This window comes from Capra hircus, chromosome 28, assembly GCF_001704415.2.
Source record: "Capra hircus breed San Clemente chromosome 28, ASM170441v1, whole genome shotgun sequence".
In the NCBI taxonomy this organism is placed as follows: Eukaryota; Metazoa; Chordata; class Mammalia; order Artiodactyla; family Bovidae; genus Capra; species Capra hircus.
In genome coordinates this window covers 19,125,291-19,143,009 of record NC_030835.1, presented here as the reverse complement: position 1 = coordinate 19,143,009, position 17,719 = coordinate 19,125,291, and the positions used below count along the sequence as shown (strand labels likewise).

At 50.0% G+C, this 17,719-nt stretch overlaps 1 protein-coding gene across 2 annotated transcripts in view; it reads right to left on the bottom strand.

The window, feature by feature from the left end:
• Positions 1 to 17,719, bottom strand: part of LRRC20 (leucine rich repeat containing 20) — a 76,327-nt gene that overhangs the window by 14,285 nt on the left and 44,323 nt on the right. The window contains exon 5 of one of the 2 annotated variants that reach the window (XM_018042587.1): positions 10,222 to 10,374. In XM_018042587.1, coding sequence (XP_017898076.1) covers positions 10,222 to 10,374 — 153 coding nt within the window. Of the gene's footprint in view, positions 1 to 10,221; positions 10,389 to 17,719 lie in introns of both variants that reach the window. The other variant, XM_005699144.3, reaches the window with a different exon arrangement.

Genomic DNA, 17,719 nt, shown 5'->3' with positions numbered 1-17,719 from the left:
CACTGTGTCTAATGATGGCTTCACGATCGATGCGCGCACTGACTGCTCACTGCTCGTGGGGTATGCGGCAGCACTCTGCTGATGCTGGACAAGGGCATACTGGGCAGAGGGCATGAGTCCACTGTGCCACACAGACAGCTGCCACCTTGGAGGGTGAATTCTCTTCTCCTGGGCACTGTAACACTTAGTGCCTGGTGCAAGGGGTAGGGCAAGGCTCAGACTGTTGTAGGCTCGGGGGCGGGGGGATTTCAAACTCAGTGCCCAGGGTTCTTTCCATTTCCCCTCAGACAGGCTTAGAGCCCAAGAACCAGGGGCAGGAGGATAGTGTCAGGGATTTGACATTGTCTTCCCAGACCCCCTCTGCTTTGACATGTCTTAGGGGTTAACAGGGCTTCCCTGGTGGCTCAGAGAGTAAAGAATTCGCCTGCAATGCAGGAGACCCAGGTTCAACGCCTGGGTCAGAAAGAGCCTCTGGAGAAGGGAATGACAACCCACTCCAGTATTCTTGCCTGGAGAATTCCACGGACAGAGAAGCCTGGCAGGCCATAGTCTATGGGGTCGCAAAGAGTCTAACACGACCAAGCAGCTAACAACACACACACACACACACATGCACACACACACGCACACGCAGACATTAACAGCCTTCTCTGGCAGGCAGGAAGCTAGAGGAAGTGTGCTTGCCAATTAGCTCCTTGTAAATACCAGCTAAAAGCCCTTGTAGTGTGTCTCCTTGCAGGGAGAGCTCCTTTCTCTGCCACCACAGGGATCATGCCAGGGCTGAGCAAGGCCAGTGTAAGAAAACTCTCCCCCTGTGACCTGGCCAACAGTGTCCTGGTGCTACCAGACCAGTGGACCTGCACACGCTTCTCTGGGCGCCACCCACACCCTCCACTCCCATCACATGTAGACCTGGCAAGTTCTGGAACACCCAGAGGTGGGCCCAGGCGTGCCAAAGACCTGGGTTCAAATCCTGCCTCCACCACACCCCTGTGCAAGCTGCTTAATCTCTCTGAGCCTGTCTCTCAGCTGTCAAGTGAAGGTAACACCTCCTACCCAGAAGAGAGGCCTCAGCAAATTATAGGAGAATTACAGAAGAGCAGTGTCAAGCAGCCATGGCTGTTAGATTTTGAAATCAGTGCGATTTTATCTTTTTTAGATCAAGCAGAACATTAGTTCCACTTCTGCTTTTCTAGGGTTTCCTCCATTTAAAAACTATTTCCTGGACTCTTATGAAAGAAGTCGCCTTTTGTTCCCCGAGAGGCACAGAAAGGCTGGGACCAAAAGGATTGGGTCCCACTCACTCCTGCTCCCCAGGAAGCCCTTCCCTGCTCAGCCGCTACGTGGCCCTCTCACTTAGCACGTGGTACTCAGTGCTTGTGGCTCATCTCCCCACCCCCTCGAGAGTTCCCAGAACAAACAGAGCCTGCAGAACCTCCCACTAAGGGGCAGCCTGGTAGAGCCTCAGAGTGAAATAAAGCCATGCCTCTCTGCTCCTGTGATGCTGATCAACTAATTCTGTGAAATGGGGTGAAGCTGGCATACTGACATCAATGCAGGGGGAGGGCGATCCTGAGGCCCTAGTGGGCACCTGTGCCCAGGCTAAGGGAGGCCACTCTGGAGACTCTCTTCTATTGATGGAGACCAGAGTGAAGCTGTGCTTCCCTGCAGGAATCTGCCTCTTCCCACCACCACCTTCCCAGAGGAGGGAGAAGTTACTGCGACAGAGGGCCTGGGCCCGAGAGATAAATTGGGCCATGGCAGGCGTGTAGGTGTCCCCTTGGGCCAGGAGTGCTCCCTCCAAGTCTCCACGGTTCCCCCCACCCTCATCCTTGTATCCCAGGGGATGAGGGTCCTGTACTTTGTGGAAACCTTATGTTTGAGGGCTGGCACCATGGCCCAGATAAACTATGATGGAAGACAGCAAGTCAGGGGTGGGGGTTGTGAAGTGTGAAAGGAAGAACCAGCTGCAATAGATGATTCAGGAAGCAGAGTGGGCTGTACTAGGCACTAGCTGGATAGTTGTGAGGAAAGAAGAGAATGATAGAGACATCAGTTGCACAGAGATTCTCAATCAACACACTACTGCCTCGCCCACGGCACGTGTTAGAAAGGCAGATTCCGGGGTTCCATCCACACAAAATCTGATGTGGTGGGTCTGAGAGGAGACCCAGGAGTCTTCCTTTTTAACAAGCGCTCCAGAGGGATCCAAATGGGGATCTGTGGCAGGTACCCTGAGGAATTCCGTGAGGTTTAAGCAGCATTGTGCTTGGGGGGATGGCAGGGCCAATAAGCACAGTCAGCTGCCCAGAGGTAGCACTGGGGGCTTCAGGAATAAGGTCCTGCTGTGCATAGAAAGCATCTGGGTGTCTTTCTCAGGCGCAGATTATGATTCAGGATGTTGGAGGTGAAGCCTGTGTGTGCTCAGTCCCAATAAGTCATGTCCAACTCTTTGCAACCCCATGGACTATAGCCCACCAGGCTCCTCTGTCCATGGAGTTCTCCAGGTAAGAATCCTGGGGTGTGTTGCCATGCCCTCCTCCAGGGGATCTTTCTGATCCAGGGATTGAACTCGATTGAACTCACATCTCTGACATCTCCTGCACTGCAGGCAGATTCTTTAAACACTGAGCCACGCCCAAGAAAAAGTATTAGTCACTCGTCATGTCTGACTCTTTACAACCCTATGGACTGTAGCCCACCAGGCTCCTCTGTCCATGGTCCTGAATTTCTAACAGGTGATACTCACCCTGCCGCTGGGTGACACTTGGAGAAGCCAGAGCCTCGATAGGGGTTCTCCAACTTCAGCATGCATCTGCGTCATTTGGAGGCAGGGTCAGTGATTATTCATATAAATTGCTAGGGAGTTCCCTGGTGGTCTGTTGTTGTTGTTCAGGCGCTCAGTCATGTCTGACTATGTGAGTCCTTCAACAACTCCCTGAGCTTGCTCAAACTCATGTCAATTGAGTTGGTGATGCCATCTAACCATCTCATCCTCTGTCATCCCCTTCTCCTCCTGCTTTCAGTCTTTCCCAGCACTGGGGTCTTTTCCAATAAATCAGCTCTTCACATCAGGTGGTGGTCTAGCTAGCGGTTAGGATTTAACACTTTCACTGCCATGGCCTGTGTTCAATCCCTGGTCGGGGAAATGAGATCCCACAAGCCACATGACAATGTCAAAATAAGAAAAGAAAATCATTTGCTGTCCACTTCCCTCCCCCAGTTTCTGATTGAGGAGGTCTGGGGAGGGGCCTAAAAATATGTATTTCTATCAAGTTATAAGGTGATGCTGCTGGTCCTGGGACCACCCCTGCCCCTACTGACTCTGAGAACTGTTGGCCTCAAAAGTAAGAAGTGAAACTGTACTGGACAGAATTAAGCAAATGCAGCCAAAAGCATCTCTGTGTAATACAGATACAGATGTGCCCCGCTATCCAAAAGCAGAAAGTTCACACAAAAGCTTTTGTAAGCAGAAATGGTATAAAGTGAAGAAACAATCACCTTAGGACACATCTTGTTTCCCTGAGAGCTCAGCAATGCAGGAGACCCTGGTTTGATTCCTGGGTCGGGAAGATCCTCTGGAGAAGGGAAATGCTACCCCACTCCAGTATTCTTGGGCTTTCCATGTGGCTCAGCTGGAAAAGAATCCATCTGCAATGCAGGAGACCTAGGTTCAATTCCTGGGTTGGGAAGATCCCCTGGAGAAGGGAAAGGTTATCCACTCCAGTTTTCTGGCCTGGAGAATTCCATGGACTATATAGTCCATGGGGTTGCAAAGAGTCAGACACAACTGAGCGACTTTCACTTTCACTTACTAAAAGACACACAAAATAAATGGAGATAAAGCACAGATGCTCACAGACACAGTTCAAAGCAACGGCGGCTTGATGCTGAGTGGGGATTCCGGGAAGAAGCTTGGCGGGGCCACTCTCCCCGCTCAGGATAGGAGCTTCCTCTGTTAACACTTGCTGCAAAATGAATGCTGAATGCTGTTTGCTCTTTTCCTAGTTTTTCATAAAAGTGAAAATCCTTTTCAGATTTCTTTGACTAGTGAAATCAAAGTGAAGTAAACAGGTGTAAAGCAAACCTTCAAAAAGCCAAGGATATCTGTACTTTTAAAAGTACCATTGCTCTATTTGTTAAATTCTTAACAAGATTTTCTTTTCCTGTGATCTCTTGCTCTCTCTGGAACAGTGAATGCATCAGGTAAAAAAAATAAAATAAAACAAAAATTCGGTGAACTGAGGGTGACAAAAAGTGAAATTCTAGCTTAGCCAAAACAGTCTCCTATTTAACAAAATGAAGGTTCTTCAATACTTGGTTTCCCTTCACCCCAATATGTTCCAGGAACATGTTGAATTGCTCTGTAGCATCAGATACTTCCAAGTTCTTAGGCATGAACGCTGTTTCAGCACCCACCTTCAAGCCCTCCATGACAGCTGCTGGGATAAAGCACTGACTCCCTGGCTTTCATAGGATGAGTGACCCATCTTCTTCTCATGTCACCATTCACAGTCAGACTAAATGCTTCCACCACCTCCGAAGCTTCCCCAGGCCTCTCTTGGGAACTCCACCTCACAAGGATAGTTGGATGGCCACCCTCAGCCCTTCTGACCATGTCTGGTCTTTTTCTGGCTGTGCTGAAAGACATGCAGGATCTTAGCTCCCAACCAGGGATCGAACTCATGCCCCCTGCAGTGGAAGCGTGGAGTCATAACCACGAGACCACCAGGGAAGTTCCCTGACCATGTCTTATCTAGCAATTTACTCTCCACTTCCATTCAGACCTCCCCTACTGTCTGCAAGCTGCTTGAGGTCAGGATCTGTATCTCCTTCATCTCTGAAGCCCCTACCTCTGCAGAGCCTCTCTCACCCCAAGCAGTCTTGTTTATACACACTCAGAAGTTTCCATATACCTCTTTTTGGTTTGGAAAATACAAGGACCAACCCATATCCCAGAAACCTGCGATGCACTGCTGTTGGAATAAACACTCTAAGCTACAAACCCTTTTCTCTCTCTCTCAGGAGTGCGTGGAGAAAACAACCATGTCCTGGCAGGCTTGTCTCCAAGGACCCAGGAAGCCTCCCATCCGGATGGGGGCACTTGCGGTGTGTGTGCTGGGAGCCAGCAAGTGGGGGAGGCCGAGTCCTGTCACTTGCACCACTTCCTGCTCATCTGCACCAGGCCCGGACCTGCACTTGGGGGGTTAGGACAGAGGCAGAGCAAACGAAAAGACCAGGGGCAGGACTTCCGGACTATGAGCTCAGGCCGTGCAGGGTGTGTGGGGTGAGGCGGGGTGGGGATAGAGAGTCAGGTAGCATTGAACCTAGCATCTGCCTGGCTCCATACTCAGGTGAGAGGAGAGCTGAGATCATTCCCTCGGCAGAGGCCCCACTGCCCATCCTCACATCACCCCCAACAACTAGTCGCCAGGAGGATGCCGTGGTGGTGACCAAGATGGACATAGATGCGGGTGGAGATGGGAGGAGGGAAGAATGTAGCGTAGTTGAGGGATGGGAGCCAGGCCAGCTGAGCACAAACCCGAAGTCGCTGTGGGACAACTCAGAGAAGCAGCTTTTGTTATTTTCTCATTGTGACTCACAGCAAGAAATACATTTTAGGACTTCCCTGGGGGTCCAGGGGTTAAGACTCCATGCTTCCACTGTGGGGGGCATGGGTTTAATCCCTGGTCAGGGAACTAAGATCCCACAAACCTCGTGGAGTAGCCAAAAAAAAAAATAGAAGAAATATATTTTAGTTCATGACCCAGTACCTATATTTATGCAGGCATATAGTAAAACTGAAATAAAGTCACAAAGCGGTGTGTACCATGCCACAGGTGAGGAACTCCAGCACATGCTGGTCTCACAGCTTACTAGTGGGTCACAGCTGGCAATTCGAAACAATTGGCCCTATTCAGTGTCAGCCATTTCAGAGAGCCTTCGAGCCTTTGGGATTCCTGCTCTGCACTGTGCTCCCAACCAGCTGCAAGCCGCCTGCATGCAGACACCACACTCACGATGGCTCTGGAGATGACAGGACGCGAAGGCCAAGTCACACACAAACCAGAGGACTGTCCATAGGAGGCAGCAGCAATGAGGCCGTCACATGCCACCCAGATCCTCGACCTGAGGGCCTCTGGCTGCCAGTGAGCACCAAGGATGAGCATCCTCCCACCACCCGCAGCTGGACCAGAAAGCAGAGGGCAGTGTCCCTGCCTCTCCCAGCCTGCATACGCTGATGAGGCCCTGTGTCTTCTCCCCTCCATGGACCTGAGCTGAGCCTCTCCCCACATCACGGCCCAGAGAGTGCCGGCCAGTGGCACTGTTCAGAAACAAGATGCCACTGCTGGGGACTTTTCTGGTGGTCCAGTGCTAAGACTCGGCGCTCCCAATGCAGGGGGGCCTGGGTTCGATCCCTGGTCAGGGGACTAGATCCTGCATGGCAACTAAGCGTTCACAAGCTGCAACTAAAGTCTCAGCATGCCTTGTCTGGAGATCCCACACACTGCAACAAAGACTGAAGATGCTGTGTGCTGCAAGTGAGACCTGGCGCAGCCAAATAAATAAATGGAAAAAAAATATTAAAATTTTAAAAAAGATGATGCTACTGCTCTTGGAAGCTTCCAGGCCTTCCTGAGGCAGGGCCAGAGGCACCTTTTGAGGAGATCCCTTCAGATGCACCTGGAGCTTGTTTCAGAGCTGGTTGTTCTCTGCTTAACAAACTAAAGCTTTAAGGAGATTCATGCACCTCCAATTTATTTCTTTAGAAAACATTGTTTTTGAAAACCTTCCAATCCCCTCTGAGAGCTCTGAGGGGAAGGATAAGCCACACTGAAAACATCCTAAGTTCCTACCACAATTATCCCAATGAGCTCCTGCGGGAGATCGGCTACAACCAATGAACAGTACAAAGCTATTTCCATAATGAAGGAGTGTGCAGCCCTCACCTACTTCACTGTGATTACAGCCCTCCTCCCTCTGACCTGGGCTGCAAAGGCTGTGGCCTGGTCTTCCACTGGTCTGGGAATCAGGAAACCACTCAAGTAACTAGGGTGGGCTGGAGAGAGGTAGAAGGTAGAAGGGAGGAGATTCCGGCAAGGAACCACCACTGCCTCCATGTGCCCCTCTCTCCACCTGGTGCGGGAAGAATGCCCAGGGCATCCCACAGTGGAGCAGTCCTGGGATCAGCCAAGCACCTCTAGGAGCCGCTGGGCACTTGGGGGAAACTTGGAGGCAGGGGCATTCCCCAGTCTCCCCATGTCCCCCAGCCCTGGGCAGCAGGAACTGACTGGGAAACACAGCCCAGTGGCTGAAGTCTGTGTTGCCTGGCCAGGTGTACAGTAGACCCTTGACCATGAAGGCCGGGGGAATCTTAGTGCCTCAGTTTCTACGTCTATCAGATGGGATGATCACCCTCTTGTCTTGGGCCTGCACATGAGCATTCTTGGTAAACTGCAAGATGCTTCCATGTGCAGAGTTATTACTGTCGCTCTGTAGAAAGGAAGAGATATATATACAAAAGAATAAGTCAGAACAGCTGATCTAGGTTCTGGGAGCTGTTGCTGCTAAGGAATGTTGTCAGCCTTGCTGGAGGGGGAAAGATTAGGGGATCTGTCACCCTGTACTTCTCATTTTGGGGAGAGTCATTTCTTATACTACAGCCAGCAGAGATGCCCACTCACCCTGCTCTCCTGCTTGAGGAAAAGCCACCTTCTGGGGCAGGGGTTTGGGGAGAGTTGGAGAACCACCACGTAAAAGCGGAGAAGAAAGCAGAAGCTTAGAGAAGGGATGCAAGTCTTCCAAAGATACAGTCAGGAAGTGAGGAAGCCAATGGCCAATACTTATCCTGACCTGCCTGCCTGCAGCTACCCACCCAGCTCTGGTCTTGACATTAGCCCAAACAAGTAGCCCTTTCTTGGTTACTGCCCCGTTTGGAAAAGCAGCAGACATCAGGAACGCCTCGAAGAACAAAAGGCAGCAGAGGAAGGGCCCAGCAAGGAGGGCCTGGCTGAGAATGAAGAGCTCAGGGCAAGACCCCAGTGATCTGGAAAGTCAAAGTTGCTCAGTCGTGTCTGACTCTCTGCGACTCCCTGGACTATACAGTTCAGTTCAGTCGCTTAGTTGTGTCCGACTCTTTGCAACCCCATGGACTGCAGCACACCAGGCTTCCCTGTCTATCACCAACTCCTGGAGCTTGCTCAGACTCATGTCCGTTGAGTAGGTGACGCTATCCAACCATTTCATCCTCTGTCATCCCCTTCTCCTCCTACCTTCAGTCTTTCCCAGCATCAGGGTCCTTTCACATGAGTCAGTTCTTCGCATCAAATGGCCAAAGTACTGGAGTTTTTCAGCTTAAACATCAGTCCTTCCAATGAATATTCAGGACTGATTTCCTTTAGAATGGACTGGTTTGATCTTGCAGTCCAAGGGACTCTCAAGAGTCTTCTCCAACACCACAGTTCAAAAGCATCAATTCTTTGGTGCTCAGCTTTCTGTAAAGTCCAACTCTCACATCCATACATGACTACTGGAAAAACCATAGCTTTGACTAGACGGACCTTCGTCAGCAAAGTAATGTCTATACAGTGCATGAGATTTTCCAAGTCAGAATATTGGAGTGGGTAGCCTTTCCCTTCTCCAGGGGATCTTCCCAAACCAGGGATCGAACCCAGGTCTCCCATACTGCAGGCATTTCAGGTCGATTCTTTACCAGCTGAGCCACCAGGGAAGCCCAAGAATACTGGAGTGGGTAGCCTATCCCTTCTCCAGAGGGTCTTCCTGACCCAGGAATTGAACCGGGGTCTCCTGCATTGCAGGCGGATTCTTTACCAACTGAGCTATGAGGAAGCCCTAGGTGGTCAGGAGCTTTACAGTAAACAGGCACTTCTGCTTAAAGACAGCACAAGGCCCCGTGTGGCCAGGGGGGTGCCAACCCAGGGGCCAGCCACTCAGTGATCCTGGTCTTGGGACGGCAAGTCTGAACCAGAGCCCACTCCCAGGGCCTTCCCAGAGGCCAGACAAGGGAAGCCCTCTCCAGGCATAGGGCTGAGTTTTAGAATCATGTACTCTTAGCCTGGCATTTCTGGGGTCTCACTGTGCAACCCCATGCTCTCTCATAACCTCTCTGAGCCTCAGTTTACACACCTGTAAAAGGATGGACCCTGAAATTCAGAGCTTAGCTGGTTCCCCCTCCCACTCAGCCAGAGCCTGAGCCCTGCAGGCAGCATCCTTGATAGAAGGGAGGCTCACCAGTGCACTGGGCAGCATCAAACCACCAGAGGCCTCTTGCTTTTAATCTAATAGCATAATGCCTGCAAAAGAGCTTAGCAAAATGAACGCATAACTGAAGGGGGTTATTATTAACCATCAACATTAGAGGCAACGCGGGAGAAGGCGACATGGAGCTGGAGATGGGCTCGCAGAGCCTGCTAAAGCAGCTGCAGGAGAAGCCGAGGGGCGCGGGGCGGGGGGGTGCGGGGGGCGCTGAGGGAGCCTGTGAGTGCCGGGCTCTCCCTTGGCGGGGCTAGACAGCAGTCGGAGAGTATGCTCAGGCCGAATGAGACCAAGAGGTATGCAAGAGTTACCAAAGGAGGAAAGGAACGCCTCTTGCACCTCAGAGGAACCCAGCTTGCTGGGGTCTGCTGTTTGCAGGAGGCACACCTCCAACTCGGAGGGAGAGACCTTCTGCTTCCCTGAGGGGGAGCATATTTGTACTGGAAGGTTCAGAGAGGCTGTTCTGAACTTGTTTGCCCGGGGGTTCCTGCTTAATCATGGCAAAGAGCTCCTGTGAAGCCAAGGAGGGAAAGCCGGAGTTCAGGCAGGAGTTAACACATAGAAGGTCTGAGCTGAAGGGTCGTAAAGGCAGCCAAGGCTGGAAGATGAAGACAAGAGGAGAGCTTGAGGTCCAGGGTGGCCCAACTAGTTCAGGGCTCAAGGTATGAAAAGCCAAGACCTTCTACTTGCCAGGTGAAAGCAAGTGTCCAGCCTGGCCCCTGGCAGGCAGCAGGACCTCATAATAGTTACCTTTCTAGGCTCAATGCCCTGTACTCAGGAACCTCAGACCAGAAAGCCCAACTTTGCACTCTTGTCTATGAAACTGCCTCCAGAGCCCCATCCCTTGTGCCCCAGAAGGCCCTGTGAGCCTCAACTCAGGCAAGGGAGCTCAGGGCAGGCTCTGCAGACAGAGGAGGGGCAGGGCCATGGGCTGGGTCCACTTACCCACAATCTCATTCTCTTCCAGATTGATATTCTCCAGCGCAGGCAGGGTGGTGAGCTGCTCGGGGAAGTCATGGAACTGGTTCCGGGACAGGTCGATGGCCTTGAGGTGCTGCAGGGTGCTGACCTCATTGGGGAGGCGGTGCAGGAAGTTCCCTCCAGGCGGAGTTCTGCCAGGTGGGAAGGAAGAGTAAGGAGGGGGGAAGTGGAAACAATCCAGAGACCACAGTGACCGCTGGCTGCCTGGGCCAGGAAAGCAGCGAGGAAACCCAGATCCAAAGGAAGTCTTCCCAAAGGGCGAATTCCATAGTCATGCAAAAGGAGGGGTAACCCTGACCACTGCCACCCATCATTCCAGCTGGGTGCCCTGCTTTTGGCTTTGGGAAGCAAGGCTCTCACCCCTGCTCAGGATGGCACATCTGGGGTCCTTCCTGAGGCTGGTTTAGGGGCCACAGAATCCTTGCATTGAGGTATCCAGAATGACCAGACAGGCCTTCCTTACTGCAGCTCAAACAGGCTCTTGATTTTGTTCCTCCCAGTCCCTCTCACCTGGACCACTCTGGCAGCCTCCTCCCTGGACTCTTGCCTCCAGCCCCTTTCCAATCAACGCTGCACAGTGGGACCTATTTCACTTCATGAGCACAGCTCTGAGCTTGTAATTCTTCAGTGGGTCCCCAAGGCCTCCTCCCTCAGGTAATCCAGACCCTTTATGTTAGGCCGAGGATCTGCAGGTCCAGCACTCACACTCAGGTCCAGGCCCGGCTGCCCTGGGATGATCTTCACACAACACAGGAGAATTCATACAACATCATCTTGCTGGACTCCACTGCAGTACTACAGAAGTGGTAACAGGAGCTCCTTTCCCCTTTGTTACTTACTACGAGTCCCAGACGCCACCAGGAGCAGATGCTTATTGTCTCATTTGATCCTCAGAACCCCAGAGGCCACCAGGAGCGGATACTTATTGTCTCATTTGATCCTCAGAACAGCTCTGCAAGATTTGTCTTACTCTGTTCCATTTGATGGAAGCAGAAATGGTGACTTAGAGAGGTTAAGCAATTTGCCAAGATCACACCTCCAGGCAGCAGAGAAGCCAGGATTGGGATGGCCTGGATGTCCTGGTACTGGTCACCAAACATGGGATAAACATGACCAAGGGGACAGGAGACAGGTGTGAACATTTAATGAGTGATGCTGTGTCCCAGGCAATGTATTAGTTATGCATGAAATCTCACAAATGTCTCCCAATTTACGGATGAGAGGACTGAGGATCACAGAGGTCAGATAACCTGCTCAAAGGCACACACACCTGGCAGATCCCAACTGGTGGTCAGACGTTCCCCATGTTCCCTGAGATTCACGGATAAGAGAAGGAAGGGAGGGATTGAATGACAGTCCCATTTCCTCAGGGGAGTGGGGTCGGGGAGGGGTCCATCCAGGCACTGATATCAGGTCAGGGATGAGTGGAGCCTTCAGGGAGCAGAGGCTCTGGGGGAGGCTGGAGACACCTCCATGCAGAGGACAGTCTGCGAGGCCTGCTGGGGAGATGTGCCTGGGATCAGCCGGGGGCATCTCCGCAGTTGAGAAGCTGAAAAGCTTTTCATCTGACTGACAGTGTTTTAATGAAAACACGGCGTGCCCTGCCAGCTCTGTTTCTTTGCTGTTCAATAGCTTTTCTCCACATCTCTGTCTTGCTGCATTCATGACTCAAAGGCCCTTTAAATTCCCTGCCATCATGTGTGGCTACAATGAACATCATCCCCAGGCTTTTGCATCATCACGTCCTCTCCTCTCAGGGTTGGGGAGAAGCGGGAGGGCAGGGATCTTTTCTGTTCAGGCTCAGAGCCTGACAGACCCGTGGGAGGCTTGCTCTTGCAAGCTTTACAAACAAACGTCAACAACCCAGGTGTCAGAAGGTCAAGACTGTTCCCTCATCAGTGAGGTTAATTAAAAAGCCCAAGTTAGGACTTCCCTGGTGGTCCATTGATTAGGTATACACCTGCCAAGGCAGGTTCAATTCCTTCTCTGGGGAGATTCCACATGCCTCGGGGCAACTAAGCCCATGTACCGCAACTACTGAGCCTGTGCTCTGGAGCCCGTGAGCCACAACTACTGAAGCTCAAGTGCCCCAGAGCCCGTGCTCTGCAACAAGAGAAGCCACCGCAATGAGAAGCCGGTGCTCCACACCTAGAGAGTAGCCCCCGCTCGCCACAACTAGAGAAAGCCCATACACGGAAAGGAGACCCAGCACAGCCAAAAATAAACAATAACATAAGTAAATAAAAGGTTTAGACAAAACTCCAAGTCAAACAAGGCATTCCTGTTTCAGGAATTGTTTGTTCAAGAACCACTCTGAACAGCAGGTTCTTCTTCCTAAGCTCTTTTTCTCCTCATGACTTTCTGGCTTGCTTCTGGGTGAACCCCATTCTAGAAAAGGGCAACTTTTACTCCTATCAAATTACAGATTATTTGCTCATTAGGTGGTCCATCCCAAAAGTACAACAGATCCTCCTGACATGCGCTATCTGGATACCTCAGGTCCTCTTGGGAGGAGCAGACAGGATCTGACGGCACAGGGGACCGATTACATCATGATCAGCAGAGCAAACTGTCTTGAATACTCACCCCATGCCGGTACCCTCTTTTCAATGTTACCATGTTTTACCTCAACTTAATCCTTATGATGACCCACTGAAGTGCTGTAAAATGGATCGCACCATATGGATCAGGACATTAGAAACAGCAGAACCAGATTCTTGACCTGAGGCCAGTGTGGCTCTAGGTTCTGCAATTATAGTCATGCCACTTACTGACTCTCCACACCCTCCCGACACACACACAGGGTTGCTTGGCTAGGTACCATGCACAATGTTTGCAGCTGGATTATCCGGGAGAAGCTTCAGAAAGATGCGCTACTTAAAATTAGATCTTCTTGCTGAAATTTACTGTCATCAAGGGAGATTATTGTTGTCACTGTTTTAATACTTTCCCCACTCTGTGCACAGTCCTCCTGGGCCATATTCGTGCTGAGTTATCTTCTCAAGAAAATTCAGGTCTAGTCCTCCATTACCACTGAAGGCAGCAAGTCGCCTAGCACTCAGGCATGTGAACAGTGCCAACAACCATCATGGACACTCAATGCTATACCAACTGTAAATACGAGATTTTGTTGTTTGAAGCCACTGAGATTTAAAATTATTTGTTCCTAATGCAAAACTCAGAAAACTCAGCAGTGGCCACAGGACTGGAAAAGGTCAGTTTTCATTCCAATCCCAAAGAAAGGCAATGCCAAAGACTGCTCCGACTACGGCACAATTGCACTCATCTCCCAGGCTGGTAAAGTAATGCTCAAAATTCTCCAAGCCAGGCTTCAGCAATACGTGAATTGTGAACTTCCAGATGTTCAAGCTGGTTTTAGAAAAGGCAAAGAAACCAGAGATCAAATTGCCAACAACCGCTGGATCATTAAAAAAGCAAGAGAGTTCCAGAAAAACATTTATTTCTGCTTTATTGACTATGCCAAAGCCTTTGACTGTGTGGATCACAATAAACTGTGGAAAATTCTTCAAGAGATGGGAATACCAGACCACCTGACCTGCCTCTTGAGAAATCTGTATGCAGGTCAAGAAGCAACAGTTAGAACTGGACATGGAACAACAGACTGGTTCCAAATAGGAAAAGAGTACATCAAGGCTGTATATTGTCACCCTGCTTATTTCACTTCTATGCAGAGTACATCATGAAAAATGCTGGACTGGATGAAGCATAAGCTGGAATCAAGATTGCCAGGAGAAATATCAATAACCTCAGATATGCAGATGACACCACCCTTATGGCAGAAAGTGAAGAGGAGCTAAAAAGCCTCTTGATGAAAGTGAAAGAGGAGAGTGAAAAAGTTGGCTTAAAGCTCAACATTCAGAAAACAAAGATCATGGCATCTGGTCCCATCACTTCATGGCAAATAGATGGGCAAACAGTGGAAACAGTGGCTGAATTTATTTTTCTGGGCTCCAAAATCACTGTAGATGGTGACTGCAGTCATGAAATTAAAAGACACTTACTCCTTGGAAGGAAAGTTATGACCAACCTAGATAGCATATTGAAAAGCAGAGACATTACTCTTCCAACAAAGGTCCATCTAGTCAAGGCTATGGTTTTTCCTGTGGTCATGTACGGATATGAGAGTTGGACTGTGAAGAAGGCAGAGCGCCGAAGAATTGATGCTTTTGAAGTGTGGTGTTGGAGAAGGCTCTTGAGAGTCCCTTGGACTGCAAGGAGATCCAACCAGTCCATTCTAAAGGAGATCAGTCCTGGGATTTCTTTGGAAGGGATGATGCTGACGCTGAAACTCCAGTACTTTGGCCACCTCATGCGAAGAGTTGACTCATTGGAAAAGACTCTGATGCTGGGAGGGATTGGGGGCAGGAGGAGAAGGGGAAGACAGAGGATAAGATGGCTGGATGGCATCACTGACTCGATGGACGTGAGTCTGAGTGAACTCCAGGAGTTGGTGATGGACAGGGAGGCCTGGCATGCTGCAATTGATGGGGTCGCAAAGAGTCGGACACAACTGAGCGACTGAACTGAACTGAACTGAATGCAAAACTAAGGTTTCCTTGGTGGCTCAGATGATAAAGAATCCACCTGCAATGCAGGAGACCCCGGTTTGATCCCTGCGTTGGGAAGATGCCCTGGAGAAAGGAATGGCAACCCACTCCAGTATACTTGCCTGGAGAATTCCACAGACAGAGGAGCCTGGCAGGCTACAGTCCATGGGGTCGCAAAGAGTCAGACAAAACTGAGCGACTTTTACTTTCACTTTAATCCAAAACTGGCCTATCATAACCGATACAGTTTGTTTCACTTTAAACACATCTTCTACTGATAAAAAGCAATGCATGCTCATTGTAAAAATAGAGACAAAAATATGGAACACGGAAAATGAAAATCCTGTTTCCACCCCTAGACTAGTATTCACTAGTCTATATTTTTCTATGTACATACTAATAGATAGATGGATGGATAGATATTATTTTTAAAAAACAAATGCAGGAGGACTTCCCTGGTGGTTCCAGTGGCTAAGACCCCATGCTCCCAATGCAGGTGGCCCAGGTCCAATCCTTGGTCAGGGAACTAGATCCCACATACCATAACTAAGAGTTCCCATGCCACAGCTAAAGATCCTACACGCCTCAACGAAGACCCGGTGCACCCAAATAAATAGATATTGTTAAAAATGGAACCATAGCCTATGTACTCTTTTGATTCCTGCTTTTTTACTCAATAAAGCCAAGGCAGGTTTCCAAATCATTGCTTGGTATATCCTCCTCTAGAGATCACTGCTGTCAAGACTGAGACTTGGGGCTACAAAATCACACCCCTGCCCAGCTTCTTGTTCCCCAGGGAAGGTTGCTCTCTGAAGTCCAGCCTTTCTTTTTAGCTCCAGGCTCTAAGGCGATGCTCAGCTGCAAGGAGGAGCTGAGTCTGCCTGAGAGGCAGCCTCCTCACCAGCTCAGAAGCATCACTGAAAAGCAAAAGGCGCAGTGGGAATTGTGGCTGGAAAGCAGGGTTTGCACCCTTGGCATTCAGATCCTTGGTTGCATTAGGGTAATCAGAGGGGCTGTGCTGAAACTGGGAAGGAAGGGAAAGCTTTCCATTACTGATCTTCAAAGGGCGCCTGGATCTGTACTAGAAAGGCAGTGTGAACCCACGCCAGTGAGTCAGGCTCCTGCTGGGTTAACAAAGTACAGAAGTGCTGGGATTGGATGGGGGAGGGGGTTCCAGGCAAGAGCTCTTATGACAGATACCCAGTCTCTCAGGATATGGGGCTTGAAACAAAAAGGAATAATGATGGCTAACATCTAAGGAGCAGCACTCCGCTCCAGGCACTAGTTTCCTGGGGTTTACACACAGTCATCATTTTCATTTTACTATCATCTGCTACCTTCAATTTACAAAGAGATGAAACAACTTGTCCAAGGTCACACAGAATCCCAAACTCTCCCCTAGCTAATCTGACTCTCCTCTCCCAACCCCCGAGCTAGGATGCAAACCCCAGCCAGCTTCCCCAAGAGAAGTGGGCCTTCTTTTTTCCAGTTTTGCGTGCCTAATTCCTGCTGCACCTGTCCTCAGAGTAGATCCTCAGCAAGTCTCTGCTTATTTAGTGGTGAATGAATGACAGGCTGAAAACCAAGAGGGCCTGGTACTGACCTAACTCGTCACATGTCCTTAGGCCCATCCTCTCCCTGAAGAGCCTCCGTGGGAAGGTCCTCCCTGCCCATTCACAGCACAGCTGTGAGAATGAGTTGTGAGTCTTGTGAAAAGCAGGATGTGTGGCAAAATATAGACATTTATTAGGCACCTACTGTGTGCTCAGTCCCGTATTTGAAAATGAAAAGGATAATCTCTGAAAAGTAGAAGCACTCAATAAATGGAACTGTTTCTGTTAGAGGGGTATGAGATCCACAAGGCTTAATTACTGGATTATGGAGCTTTTTGTGGGGAAAAGATATTAAAAGCTAACATTAAAGGCAAGAATCAAAAGATAAAATATGGGGAAAAGACATTAAAAGCTAACATTAAAGGCAAGAATCAAAAGATAAAAGAAGAGAAGGTGGTTGCTCCGGGACATGTGGCTTCCAGGAATATCAAACAGACTTTCACAATTATGCCCAGGGTCTCAATGCCCTCTTGGCCCAGGGAGCTATATTCAAGCAGCTCCACATATTTCTTCCTGCTCTCTTGTGCCAGGGTTCAAACAACCTAGGCTCTCAGGACAGACAGGGGCTCTAGGAGAAGTTCCTCTATCCCACTCCCCAGACTGTCCCCCGCTTGAGAGCAGACAGGCCTGATATTCCCTTATCTACTATCTCTTCTGAACTGTGGTTTCTGGTGTTGGCTAGATGGATCTCTCCTTCCCCCAAGCTCCTTTTATTATTTCTGCATCATCCTTATCTTGGACAATTGTCAGGGCTGATTCAGGGGCCTCAGACTGACCCCAGGGGAGAGACAGGCCCTGCCGATTCCATTAAGGGACAGATGTGGCCGGCCGGTAGTAATTACTCAGCCTGGTAGTAAAGGAATGCACCAGCTCCAAAAATACCCACCCACTGAGGATCGATCAGCACCTTGGCTGCTGGGATCCTGTATCACTGAGCAATTACTGTTCTGCCTGCAAGGGCCCTCCTGCAGGGCAGAGTCAGCGGGATGGGTTGGACAATGATCGTCCTTCAAATGGCCCATATTCAGCACTGAAGATGCTTCACACAGAGACAGTTGCTGCCTGTGGGGGACAGAGGGGAAAGGAGTGAAGTTTCTGAAAGCCACATCCACTTCTTGGGTAGACAGAAAGAAAGGGGAGAAAACTCTTCTGACTGAGGAGTCTGGGTCAGACTAAACTGAAGTGCTAATCGTCCCACCCCCATGAAAAGGATAATGTGGGTCTCACTGTACCGACAGGAACCAGTTCCTAAATCTATCGCCAAGTAAAAGCAGCAAGTTG